The sequence below is a fragment of the Epinephelus lanceolatus genome, chromosome 9 (genome assembly GCF_041903045.1).
Source record: "Epinephelus lanceolatus isolate andai-2023 chromosome 9, ASM4190304v1, whole genome shotgun sequence".
In the NCBI taxonomy this organism is placed as follows: domain Eukaryota; kingdom Metazoa; phylum Chordata; class Actinopteri; order Perciformes; family Serranidae; genus Epinephelus; species Epinephelus lanceolatus.
Window position 1 is genome coordinate 14,721,018 of NC_135742.1, and position 12,484 is coordinate 14,733,501.

General features: G+C 41.3%; 1 protein-coding gene across 1 annotated transcript in view; it reads left to right on the forward strand.

Moving 5' to 3' along the window:
* Positions 1 to 9,227, forward strand: part of cspg4ba (chondroitin sulfate proteoglycan 4ba) — a 43,363-nt gene extending 34,136 nt beyond the window's left edge. Inside the window, exons 8-10 of the mRNA XM_033620033.2 lie at positions 2,103 to 2,275; positions 2,791 to 2,974; positions 4,928 to 9,227. Of these exons, the coding sequence (XP_033475924.2) occupies positions 2,103 to 2,275; positions 2,791 to 2,974; positions 4,928 to 6,996 (2,426 nt within the window). The 3' untranslated portion in view covers positions 6,997 to 9,227. The remainder of the gene's footprint in view (positions 1 to 2,102; positions 2,276 to 2,790; positions 2,975 to 4,927) is intronic.
* The last annotated feature ends 3,257 nt before the right edge of the window (positions 9,228 to 12,484 follow it).

The following is a 12,484-nucleotide window of genomic DNA, read 5'->3' on the forward strand; positions in this document are numbered from 1 at the left end:
TGGCATGCTTGTTAAAGGTCTACTGTAGGGTTTAGTAGACCCTAGTGGTGAGGCGGCAGATGGAACCCAACTGAAACTTCTCCTGTGTGCCAAGCGTGTAGGAGAACTATAGTGGCCAATGTGAAAATGCAAACAGCCCTGTCTAGACCCACTGTTTGGTTTGTCCATTCTGAGCTACATAGAAACAACCCAACGGGCTCAATGCACGAGAACCCACTTTGTATGTAGATATAAACAGCTCATTCGAAGGCAACAAAAACAAGATTTTATTTTCAGGTGATTATACACTAATGAAATCATAGTTATGAATATTTTATTCAATGTCTGCCAGTAGATGCCCCTAAATCCTATACACTGGAGCTTTTATGTTCATTTCTCTGAGCACACATTAAGATGAAAATATCTCTGTTTTTATGAGCTTGAATCATCTGGACCTCGGTAGCTGAACAGAAAGAGAACAATGTTAAACTTAAAGGGCGCAGTGCTGTTAAAAATATGGATTTATTGATACATATTGGTCCTGAATATTTGAAACAGTTAATACACCAGTACCAGCTCCTGCTCTCTCTTATTGTCAGTGTTTACTGCAGTCAGTCTGCTGCCTGTACTGTGTTACTAACCAAGAAAAGTTGTCGTCAGGTTCTAGCCTTGTTAAATTTATCTGTTATTAAAAATATGAAATTGTATGAACTTAATATCTTTATTTCCCTGTGATCTGAAGTGCTATATCATAGGCAGCTGGACTTGTTTGAGTTTCTTGAAGATATTTCGCCTCTTGGATGAGAGGTGAAATATCTTCAAGAAGCTCAAGCACAATGATATAGCACTTGAGATTACCATGACCTGGATGACTGAGAATCTTCACCAATTTATTTCCCTATGGTATTGAAAATTGATATTTTGCAAGGTATTATATTGAAGTTAGATCTTCCATTATTGAAAAAAGCAGGATCTTGAAAAGTGAAGGTGACACATCCTCTCCATCCTCAGTGGAAAGTATGACCATGGGGGAAACAATGCACACTTTCAGACAGGAAGACTTTCATTGCCTTAATTTGCCTTTTAAGATATTCTATTATTGATTCTCCATGTGTTCCTCTAATCCCTCATCATCATTATCATTTTATAGACTCTTATTATCCCATATGCCGTTAAAAACATGAACCACACACAGTGAATATTTATGGTGTGTTTGTGCATGTTTTTTTCTTACATGAGTCTCCAATTCCCAGAGTGGCACACATTTTTCTCATCTAACAGACAGCCTAAACAACTCAGTGTTTTGGAGAAGTGTTTTGTTTGTGTTGTGTATTTTGTTTATATTCCTGTTAGCATTTTACATGCTGCACAAATGTCTGACAATATAGTGAAACCCATGTTGTGCTGATTTCGAGCAAGACGGGTTTCTGTTGTAAAAAGACAAGAAAGCCCGTCTCTCCGTCTTCCTCTAAGAGGGAAATTTCCCATGACAAGGATGGTGGGAGTGCTCACGACAAGTGATGAATGAATTTCACTGTGCTTTGACCCCTCTTTCCCTCTATCATTGGCTTCCATCATTTATCAGCAGTCTTTTTTTAGGATTCTCGCAATCTTCATAGTGGCAGCAGAGCTATGGAAATCTATGTAATTCATCGTAAGAGGAAGAAAAGAGGCTCTCAGTAGTCAGTCCCCGTCATCGTGCACAGGAGATGTCTCTCTTTACATTTTCCCCAAGTGGAAGATTTCTGCGCCTGCAAGGAGCTGATCCACTTTTAATTTCTTGTTTGGAATTTATGTAACACCCCGCACTGCAGTTGGACAGCGCTGTAAAAAAGCCTGTGATGTCTGCAGTGCAGCTTTAATTTGACACATCAAAGGACTCACATCGGTCTATTCCAGAGCTTGTTTTGCATAATTTGGTGTCAAAAAGATGTGAAACGCTTCCAGAGGGGAAAACTTGCAACATTTGATGCAGCCACACAAGAAATTTAACAGTGTGGCGACAGCTAAACTGAACACCAGACAAGAGAAACTAATTTTCTTGACAGATATAGTTTCATGATCAATTATCCAAACCACTTCACCAATAATTCTCTTAATTCAATTTTGTGTCTTTCCTCCAGGCTCCTCTACACCAGTCACAAATGAAATTTTACAAGCAGTGACCAATGACATCAGCAACGCCACAAACCGCATTATTACATTCAGTCTGATTCGGCATCCTAAACTGGGACGTCTGGTGATGACACGGCCCGATAATTCAACAGTGGACATCTCCACTTTCACACAGGAGATGGTGAGTGAAGAACTGGAGGTCAAATCAGTACTCTCTCATTTTACTTTATTTTGAAATGAAATAAAAGGGGTGTGAACCAGGTCAGGATTAAACATTAGGGTCCCTCCATTCATGTGGAAAGTTGCCAGATTTCCACAGTATGAATAATATATACTCTGCATCCTCATTCAGGAAATTGACTTTGTGCTTCTTAAGCTGAATGGAACATGTGAGGCTTTTATGTGATCAATTATTTCTGATAGATTATCATCTGGCACAGTTAAAGCTATGGTGCTGTACACTTTATTTACTGCTGAGCAAAGCAGATTTAAATTAATGGTGAAATCTTATACATACTGTTGTAATGTCTTTCAGGATGGTGAAGAGCTATTTAGGCCACTGAGCTGTTTACACACTTGACTAAGTCATCAGTTCACTTTAGGGATGGCTGATCTGCATGTTGTGCAAATTTGTTGATGTGAGTTTATTTTGGATTGTGGGTTTGCCTGAGGATCTGTGGTGTTTTTGTACCCCAGGTGGACAGAAAAGAGGTTGTTTACATCCAGACCCCCGTCGAGTCAGTGGGCTGGGAGGCCATGGACTCCATGACCTTCTCTGTGGCATCACCGCCTACTTCTCTGGACAGCCAGACCTTCAAAATTGACATTTCTTATGAGAACACTGGACCTGAACACAACACAGTCCTGCTTGCAAACACAGGTATGAACACAAGTGTGAACAAGAGTAAAGCAAGTAGGATTCTTACTCTGTTAACCATCTTAGTTTAGCGAGTTAGCATTCTTTCCTAATTAGCACTAAACACAAAGTACTGCTGAGGCTGATGGGAATGTCATTAGTATTGCAATTATTTTGTCACAGAAACTCTGACTTTGTGATAAATGAATGGTCATAATTCATAATGAGGGCAACATGAAGTACCATGCATAAAAATGTTCATGATAATCCATCAAATAATAGTCTTTGAGACATTCACTCAAAACTTAAAGGCGCTGTATGTAAGAATGTGGCCAAAACGGTTACTGCACTCAAATTCAAAATACTGCAGCTAGTCGTGTCCGCCCCCCCTCCTCTACAGATTTGAGGTTGCTGGACAGCGGCTTGCTGGAGACTGATTTGTTTGCTCACGAGCGGCTGCCGTGGCAGGGCCGCGTCGCCGCGTCCGTGATCTTCGGTTTTCCAGCGGACCATTCGAGCAAGTCCGGCTTCTCTGCTGCTAATGCTGCTGCCGGGATACAGCTGAGGAGGAGCCAGCTGCTAATGCTATGTACCGGGACACTGCTAATGCTGCTTGCCGTGCTGCTGTAGCTCAATCGTAACTGTAACTGATGCTGAGACTCTACTGACTGTGTGACTGGTAGACGGCGGTGGGTGGCTCAACAGGCCAAAACACAAATTCAAAGCATAAACATGATTTGCGGACCGTAAAATATTTTTTTAAATGCGAATATTCTGGCCGTACTATTGTTGTCGGGGAGATCAGTATGTTATATGAACATTATTCCTTAGTCTCTGTGACATATTAGGATGATTTTATGACTACTTGCTTTAGATTTCTTACATATAGCTCCTTTAAAATGTCAACCTGTAATGGAAGTAAAATCATGAGATCGCCAAAGTCAGTAGGCTTTATGGCCAAAATACATAGGGGAACAGACATGCCCGACATGTCTGCTGCAACATGCCCGCAACAGAGCGCATCCCTTATAACCAAGTGACGCTGCCACACTGCCCACAGAAGCCACACACACCTGCATGGGCACTGCTTCCCTCTTGTTTTACCCAGCTGGTCTATTTTTGTTCTCTACAAGCAGCTATGTAAAAACTACATTGAACCAGCGTTGGGTACTGTTCACATTTCAGCCAGGCCTGGTACCTGGAATTAGGCACTGGTACCCAACAATGCCTTTTCTTGATACTTTACTTTTTCTGTAATAACAAAAATATTTTTTTTAACAAACTGCAGGGGTGATAAAGTAGACTACAACACAATTCTGCTCTTTTGCTCTTTTTAAATCACACTTAAAGCGAATCCTCTGTCTCTGTCTGTCTGCTTGTGTGTGTTTCTGCTCATCTAGCAGTGATACTAGGTTATTACTAGAATAATACATTTAAAATATTTATTAATCTGTTTAAAAATGCTAAAAGCTAATACCACATTGTGCCAGAGCCAGTGCAATGCAGCATAGCAACCTTGTGGATGTTTTTACATTTCACATTAAAACAAAATCGATGCATCCTGTTGTTAAAATATTCCAGTTAATTAATTCAGTATCAGTTAATATAGCCAATACTTCCAAACCCTGCATAACTAACAGCATAATCACTTGGCAAAACACAATGTGCACACAGTGATGCTGGCATACAACCACACATTACAAAGACAGGTCAGGTAAAAAAACCCACTCTATCCAGACTACATGACCCGTCGCTTCTGTACCATGGCTGTTATCCTCAGGGGACTACGAATGTCTTAACGTTATGCTAGTCCATCCAATAGTGGTTAAAAATTTCAGTCTTGACCAATGTGGTGAACTAATCAACCAGCAGACTGACATTGCCATAGGCATGGCTAAAACCTACTGACTCAACTGTTGTTTATGTTTTTATTACTTAAAAATGTTGGTGATTAACGTAATGTTTGTTTGGTGCTAGGTGCTGAGGTAACAGAAGGGGAGAGTGTTGTCATTGATGAATCCAAGCTGGACGCCTCTAACCTAATGTCCAAGCTGCCGACGCCTCGGCGGAGCTCCAATGAGGTTTGGTTCCAGGTGACATCACTGCCTCAACATGGTGTCATAGTGGTAGGTGAGAGAAACCTCACCAAGGACAAACCTAACTTCTCCCAGTTCATCGTTAACAAATACGGCATCACCTACAAGCACGACAACTCAGAGACAACTCATGACTCTTTTGTATTCAGCGCATGGATAAATCCCAAGGGCAAAACGGCGCAGCGCCCTCAGGATGACATGGATGTTGTTGAGGAGCGTTTTAACATCACAGTCACACCTGTAAATGATCAGCCACCTTTGTTAAAAACCAAAGCTCCGAGTCTGAGGGTGGTACAAGGAGATACAGTAGCTCTCAGGCCTGAGAATCTCAAAGTGGAAGACTTAGACAATCCTCCTGATGATATTAAGTTCTCTGTAATTAGCAAGCCAAACAATGGTTACCTAGCTCTTGAGGGAAGTTTGAATGAGTCGATAGTGGCCTTCACCCAAGCCCAGATCAACAACAGAAGTGTCTATTTCATCCATGACGGAAGCTCTGTCTCTGGGGTGTTCTACTTCAGTGTTACGGATGGTCATCATAAACCAATATATAAACTCTTTAACCTAGAAGTGACAGAAATCACCATTTCTCTGGTCAACTACACTGGATTGACACTGGAGCAAGGCAAGACTTCTGTAACACTGACCCAAGACAACCTTTCTGCTGAGACCAACGGGAAAAACATCACCATCCATTACCAGATTACAAGGCCTCCGAACTTTGGCAAACTTCTAAAAGACAACCAAGAGGTTACACAGTTCGGACAGGAGGATCTACAGGCTGGAAGGTTGTCCTACCACATGATCTCCCATTCCTCTTCAGAGGACAGCTTTGAGTTCAATGCCTTCACTTCAGAGGCAAATGTGACCGGCCAAGTGTTTAACATAACTGTCAGACCCTTGATCCAGGTGGGGAAAGGTTTGAGCATTCCCAATGGGATCACTGTCAAACTCAATGCCAGCTTTCTTGATGCCTCTGAACTGGCTAATATCAGTGACAGTAACCCTATATTTGAAGTTATCTCTCATCCCAGGCATGGGAAGGTGGTTTGGACAAAACCTAAAATATTCAGGAAAGCTGACCAAGCTGAGTCCTTCACCTTTCAGGAGGTGATGCAGGGGAAGGTAGCCTTGGAGCTGAATGCTAACATGACTGGAGTTCAAGAGCTTAATGACTCACTGGTGTTTGTGCTGAAAGCTGATAACATCCCACCTGCTAAAGGGGAGTTCCACTTTACAATTGTGCCATATGATCCAGCGCTTTTCCCAACCACAAAAAGTCCTGTTCCAACCACGTCATCTATTCATCAGACGCCTATCCGCACCTCAAGAAATGGAACTGCCTCACCAGTCCTGTCTACAGCTTTCCTCTCCACCCAGCAGCCAAGCAAAAACCAGCAAAAATTCAAGGGACGCAACCGCTGGGGAAACTCCAACAGAACTAGCATTTTCAGCACAACTCTTGGCAAACCTACACACGATACAGATGATTTTCCCTTCAGGAACACACCAGTACGTGTAGAGTCCTACCCTCAAAAAACCTCCAGTCCGCTCCTGGTTATCTTACCACTGCTGGCTCTGCTGCTGCTCGTAATCATCTTTGTAGTCCTGGTTGTCTTTCTGCGACACCACAGGCAAAGGAAGCAGAGCCCCGCTGCACCAAAGGAGCCACCTTCTACTAGTCTTCCAGGCAGTCAGTCCTACCAGGGTCAAACCCAGAGGAGCACAACAGTTCCCACAGTGACTGTCACTCCATTAAACCCCATGAACCCCAGCTGCCCAGGAAGCCCTGTTCTTGATCGGTTATTGACACCAAATCAGGGCTCAGGTTATAACACCATCGATTCAAACATGCTCGTAAGTTCTTGGAGTAATGGTTCCCCTGCGTCATCTTCCCACATTATTAGAACCACCACGCCCACTCTGCAGAGGAATCAGTACTGGGTATGATCTTCCACAAACTGACTTGTAGCTATATGTGTTGGAGAACACGGTTTCAGGTTTTGATAACAGATTAAAACGTGGTTGTGTATTTAAATGAGGTTGCAATAAATTAGCTTAAAGTTGCATTAATCAGTATTCAGACTCAGAATTATCATCTTTGCAGCGTATGGAGCCTTTTAATCTCTTTTAGCTCATTGTTTTAGATTTTTTCTGTCAAGAGTTGGTGGAACCTAAACCAGAGCTAAAAGGCAATAGTTTGCTGGCAACATTGGAATAACAACTTTAAAGGGGCCATAATACTGTACATCAAGGCTGTGTTAGCTTATTTTTGAGTTCTTTTGCCCTCTAGTGGCCATTAATAGATTGATGTAGCTTTAAAAATGGATAAGGTAGAAAACCACTGTAGCCAAAATCCTTTGCTGTACCTAAATCAATATTTTTGTATTAATACTGAATCAAATTACAGTGCTGTGTATAAGGTTTCACCGGTATTGACAAACTCAGACTTATCACCCAACTCACCCAACAGTTTTTAGCCTCTCTTAGCTCATTGTTTTAGTTTTTACTGCACATTACTTTATAAAGTTAAGCACATACCAAGCTATAGACCAAGATTTTTTTGTCAAGAGTTGGTGGAGGGTAAACCAGAGCGTCAAATTAGGTCATGCTTTGCTTGCAACATTTGGAATAACAACTTAAGAAAGGGCATAATAATGTTTATGAAAGCTTGGTCAGCTTATTTTTGAGTTATTATGCCCCCACATATTTTTCTGTCAAGAGCTGGTGGAGGTTAACCAGAGCTAAAAGGTCACCATATAACCACAAACACAGCTCCACTGGGATGATAACATTACTCTGTTTGCGCTGGATGAATACTTAAGCAGTTTCTTGCTTGCAACTTTTAGAACAACAACTTTATAAGACGTTGTCAAGGTTGTGCAGGCCTGTTTTCGAGTTATTCTGCCCCCTAGTGGCCATAAATTGATTTATGCAGCTTTAAAGTTGGATAAAGCAGAAAACCTATATGGCCAAAGTCCTTTTGCCATACGGACAGCTTTAGGTTTTCTTTGAGCCGCACAGTCCATTGAATCATTAGTTTACAACCACTGCTGTATATTGAATTGTTGGAACAGACTTTGTCCACTTGAGCATTTACAAAGCGATCATCATTGTGGTCAGTTACAACCTATGTTTGGTGCCTAACGTATGTTTAATCATTGTTATCTGGTCCTCATGCACGTTGAAGTCTCTTCCAGTATGGGTTATGATCACCAGAGTGGAAGTGATGCTTGTAACAGCTTGAAACTGTGAATTACGAAGACTGACTCTGGCACAAAGATGTATAATCCAAGCATTTCAATTGATTGTGCAGATTTTATATTGTTGTTATGTATTATATATTATAGTATATTAACGTTTTGTAACTCAGGTATTTTGTTAAGTCATTTACTTCATGTTACCTTGAATGAGGGTTGCATGTCTCGTCCATAATTAAGACTTTTTTTAACAGCATTACAGGACTGAATATTATAGAACTGACAGTTGTCACAATACTTCTGAGCATGGCTGTATATTGGAATGGGGCACTGACAAGGCTGGTTTTGTATCACTATTATTTTTTATTCAGTAGACCTGATCAAATCACAATGGTTAAGATAATAGCACTGTTTTTCAAGTTTTTTTTATTATTATTTTACTATGCACAGTATTTATATATTTTCAAGAAGAAGCGTACGAAAAATCAAGGCACTGATCTTATGGATTACACAGATCTACACTGTATTCTACCTGCCTTCACCTCACTGATTGAAATTGAAATAACAGGCTTATTCTGTAATCTACTGACAGGTTCCCCAACAGCTGAATAAAGCGATGGGTCCACCTACTTTTGAGGAGATTGAGCAGCTAACTCAAAAAACACAGAGAATTTCTTTGAATAAATGAGTGCTGGCATTTATAATAATTATTTAACTCTGATCTATCTACTGTAGGTTGGCGGTTTGACACTGTAATGATGTATCTACTGTAAATGAACGGTACTGTTCTGACGAGCTGTGGGACACAAGAAATTGCTGTCACAGAAAACCACTGTAAACTTGTATGTTATGAATCATTTTGTACTGAAGAGAAGTGTCTATCCAGTGTATTCCAGTCTCATCTGAATGATGTAACCTACTATGTAACAGAGGTGTGATATTTATTTATACCATATTTTTAATAAACCATTTTAAAATGTTTGCATTTGCAGTTACTTTCTACTCTCAACCTCTCTCAATCATACAGCTTGTGTATAACCTGCAAAATTCTCCCCTTATTTCTTCCACTTAAATGAGTTTTTGGCAGTTTTCCCTGTCACTATAATTTAAACTGTACTTCTAGTCCGTGGCCCTCCTCTTAATAGTACTTTACTCATTGCAAGCAAAGATCCACTGCGCCAGAGGACCAATTAGAAAAAGATTAATTATCATCATTGCTTCCCTCAGCTTCCTGCAATTACTTTAATTGTGGTTTTCTCACATCCAAAAACAATAAAATCAGCAGGTCTTTGTCACATGATAGGCACTAAGGTGTTGTGTGTTTTCCAAATATCCACCAAGAATGTCAGTGGATACCCAGAGGTTGAACATGTAATGCGATTTGGAAAAGCACAAGGATCTTTTTCTGCAGCTGCAGCTTCACTGATGTGACTCAGTCCACATGACTGACGGTATCATGTGAAGAAAGCAATTGCTTGTTTTCCTGACCTGGAACATTAAATTCTGGGGACATTAAGGATGTCTGCCACATGTGCACAGGTGTTAATTACTGATTACAGTGAGCTCACAAAGAATACAAATAGTTTCGCCAAAAATGCAACGAGGTCAGGATTCGTACACAATCGGAGCTGATGTGCTAAATGGGCTTGTTGACAGTAAATGAGCTAATAGGAGCGGTGAGCAATGGCATCACATGAGAGCTGCAAACTTAGCACAATGATGTGAAGCCACACAGTCCATGAAGAGGAACTTAACTGAGATGCTATTGTTAACCACAATATAGTCATTTATTTAAAAGGAAATTCCAGCAATCATCAAATCATGCAGGAGTGGGCAGAGTCAGTCTGACACACGTAGTGCAGGAAAAGATGAACTGCACAGTCGAAGATGTACCCTAACATGTGCGTGCAAGCACTCCTCTGATACAGTGGTTGAACTTTTCACCATTACCTTCTCCACCAGCCACAATCCAGATAAATTTAATCCCAATTCAAAATCAGAATACATTTTTTTGGCCAAGGAAGTTGACCCATTCACTTGCCAAAAGGACTTGTTTGCATTGAACACTTTTGTAAACCACAGATACATTATTTCATTATTTTTTAGTGGATATGTTGAAACTTTATATTCTTCAACAACACTGTAGTCAAGGTGTGGTTAGGTGTAGGCAGAAGAGTCTCTTACGGATAGGAAAAGCTCATAAGCCCCCAAAAAGCCGCAGGATAAGCAGGGACAGGCAGGTGAAAAACAGGTTCGATGGCTTTAACGCTGCCAGGAAACATTGCAATGTGTCACTAAAACACACTCGTGGTTAGCTGAGGTGATTCACCATCCACGATCCCCTCCACCTCTCGATGACAAAGTCAGCTGATAAATTACGTCATTTAAAAAGCAGTAATATGATACTTACAAAATATGCAAATCTAACATATTTGCATTTTGCAGTCTCGTGTAATGCAAACATTTTCTTCGGGCATCTTGGCTGTGTTGACACAAGGAATTTAAGACTGGTTGTTAGCCCAAGAACAAATATACGCACACAAACAAAGGTAAGCCAAGACAACAAAGTTAAACAAAGACAAGCAAACATGAACAATAGCTGCATCCGTGGCCAGAAGTCAAAAATGTCTGTTAAAGTGGTTTGGTCCCACATCTTACAAAACGGTAGATCTAACAGTATCAGTTAAATAGCTAAGGAGCTGTGCCAGTAGTAGTTGCTACTAGCAATGAAATATAATCAGCAAATAAATTATAATGTATTACAATAAGTTTAGATACTATATTGATCACCTGGTAAAATTCACAAGCTGCCTGGCAGATTAAATAAAATAAGCCCCACTTTTACCAGCTGCTACACTTCAGTAATGTACATATTAAAATTCAATATTTTAACGTCCATTATTTGAAATGGGCCATCCTGCAAATGACTAATTGTAATTTTGGTACTTTAAGTATATTTGGATGCCTGCGATCCATCCATCCATCCATCCATCCATCCATCCACACCTGCTTATCCGGGGCCAGGTTGCAGGGGCAGCAGGCCAAGCAAAGCACTCCAGACGTCCCTCTCCCCAGCAATGCGTTCCAGCTCCTCCTGGGGGACTCCAAGGTGTTCCCAGGCCAGATGAGATATGTAATCCCTCCAACATGTTCTGGATCTGCCAGGGGGCCTCCTACCAGTGGGACATGCCCGGAACACCTCTAATGGGAGGCACCCAGGAGGCATCCTGATCAGATGCCCAAACCACCTCAACTGACTCCTTTTGATGCAAAGGAGCAGTGACTCCACTCCGAGCTCCCTCCGGATGTCTGATCTCCTTACCCTCCTCTCTCCTAACCCGGAGGGAACAATCCACTGGTTTCCAGCAGAGAACCATGGCCTGAGATTTAGAGGTGCTGACTCTCATCCCGACAGCTTCACACTTGGCTGCAAACCACCCCAGTGCATGTTGGAGGTCACAGTATGATGAAGCCAATAGAATCACATCATCTGCAAAAAGCTGAGATGCAATTCTGAGGTCCCCAAACCGGACCCCTTCCTCCCCCTGGCTGTGCCTCGAGATCCTGTCCATGAATATCATAAACAGGATCTGTGACAAGGGGCAACCCTGGCGGAAGCCAAAACCCACCCAGAATGTGTGTGACTTTACGCCAAGTATGCAGATCTGGATTTGGATGCTAATACGTTTGTATTTTCACTTAAATTAAAAAAATTTGAATGCAAGACTTTTACTTGTAACACAGTATTTCTACACTGTGGTATTGCTACTTTCACCTGAGTAAAAGATCTGAGTACTTCTTTCACCACTGATGCTCTGTTAGTACAGTTGGGGAAGTGCTGGTGTGGTGTATTGCTAGCCTAGATTCAGACTCCTGCGTCACTGTCCACATTGCCAGTATTTTCAGTGATTCAAACAGATCTGATGTTGCGTTCAATGACATCTGTTTGGCAGGTTAGAGAAACAGCCAAGCAAATCAGAGCTTTGTTGGTGGGTGAAAACAAAATGGCAACTCCATATGATTATCAGGCTGGTGTTTTGCCACAGTCAATTCTCAGAGCAATGATGATAATGATGATGATGATGATGATGATATGGCACAAAGTTAAACAACAGTATGTGAAGGAAGTGTTAAGGAGCAGCTTCTCAATAGACACAAGGGAGAGGGATTATTTCAGTGAGGCAGGATTTAGAAGATCACCCACTCCCTCCCTCACACACAAACAAAAATACAAAGAC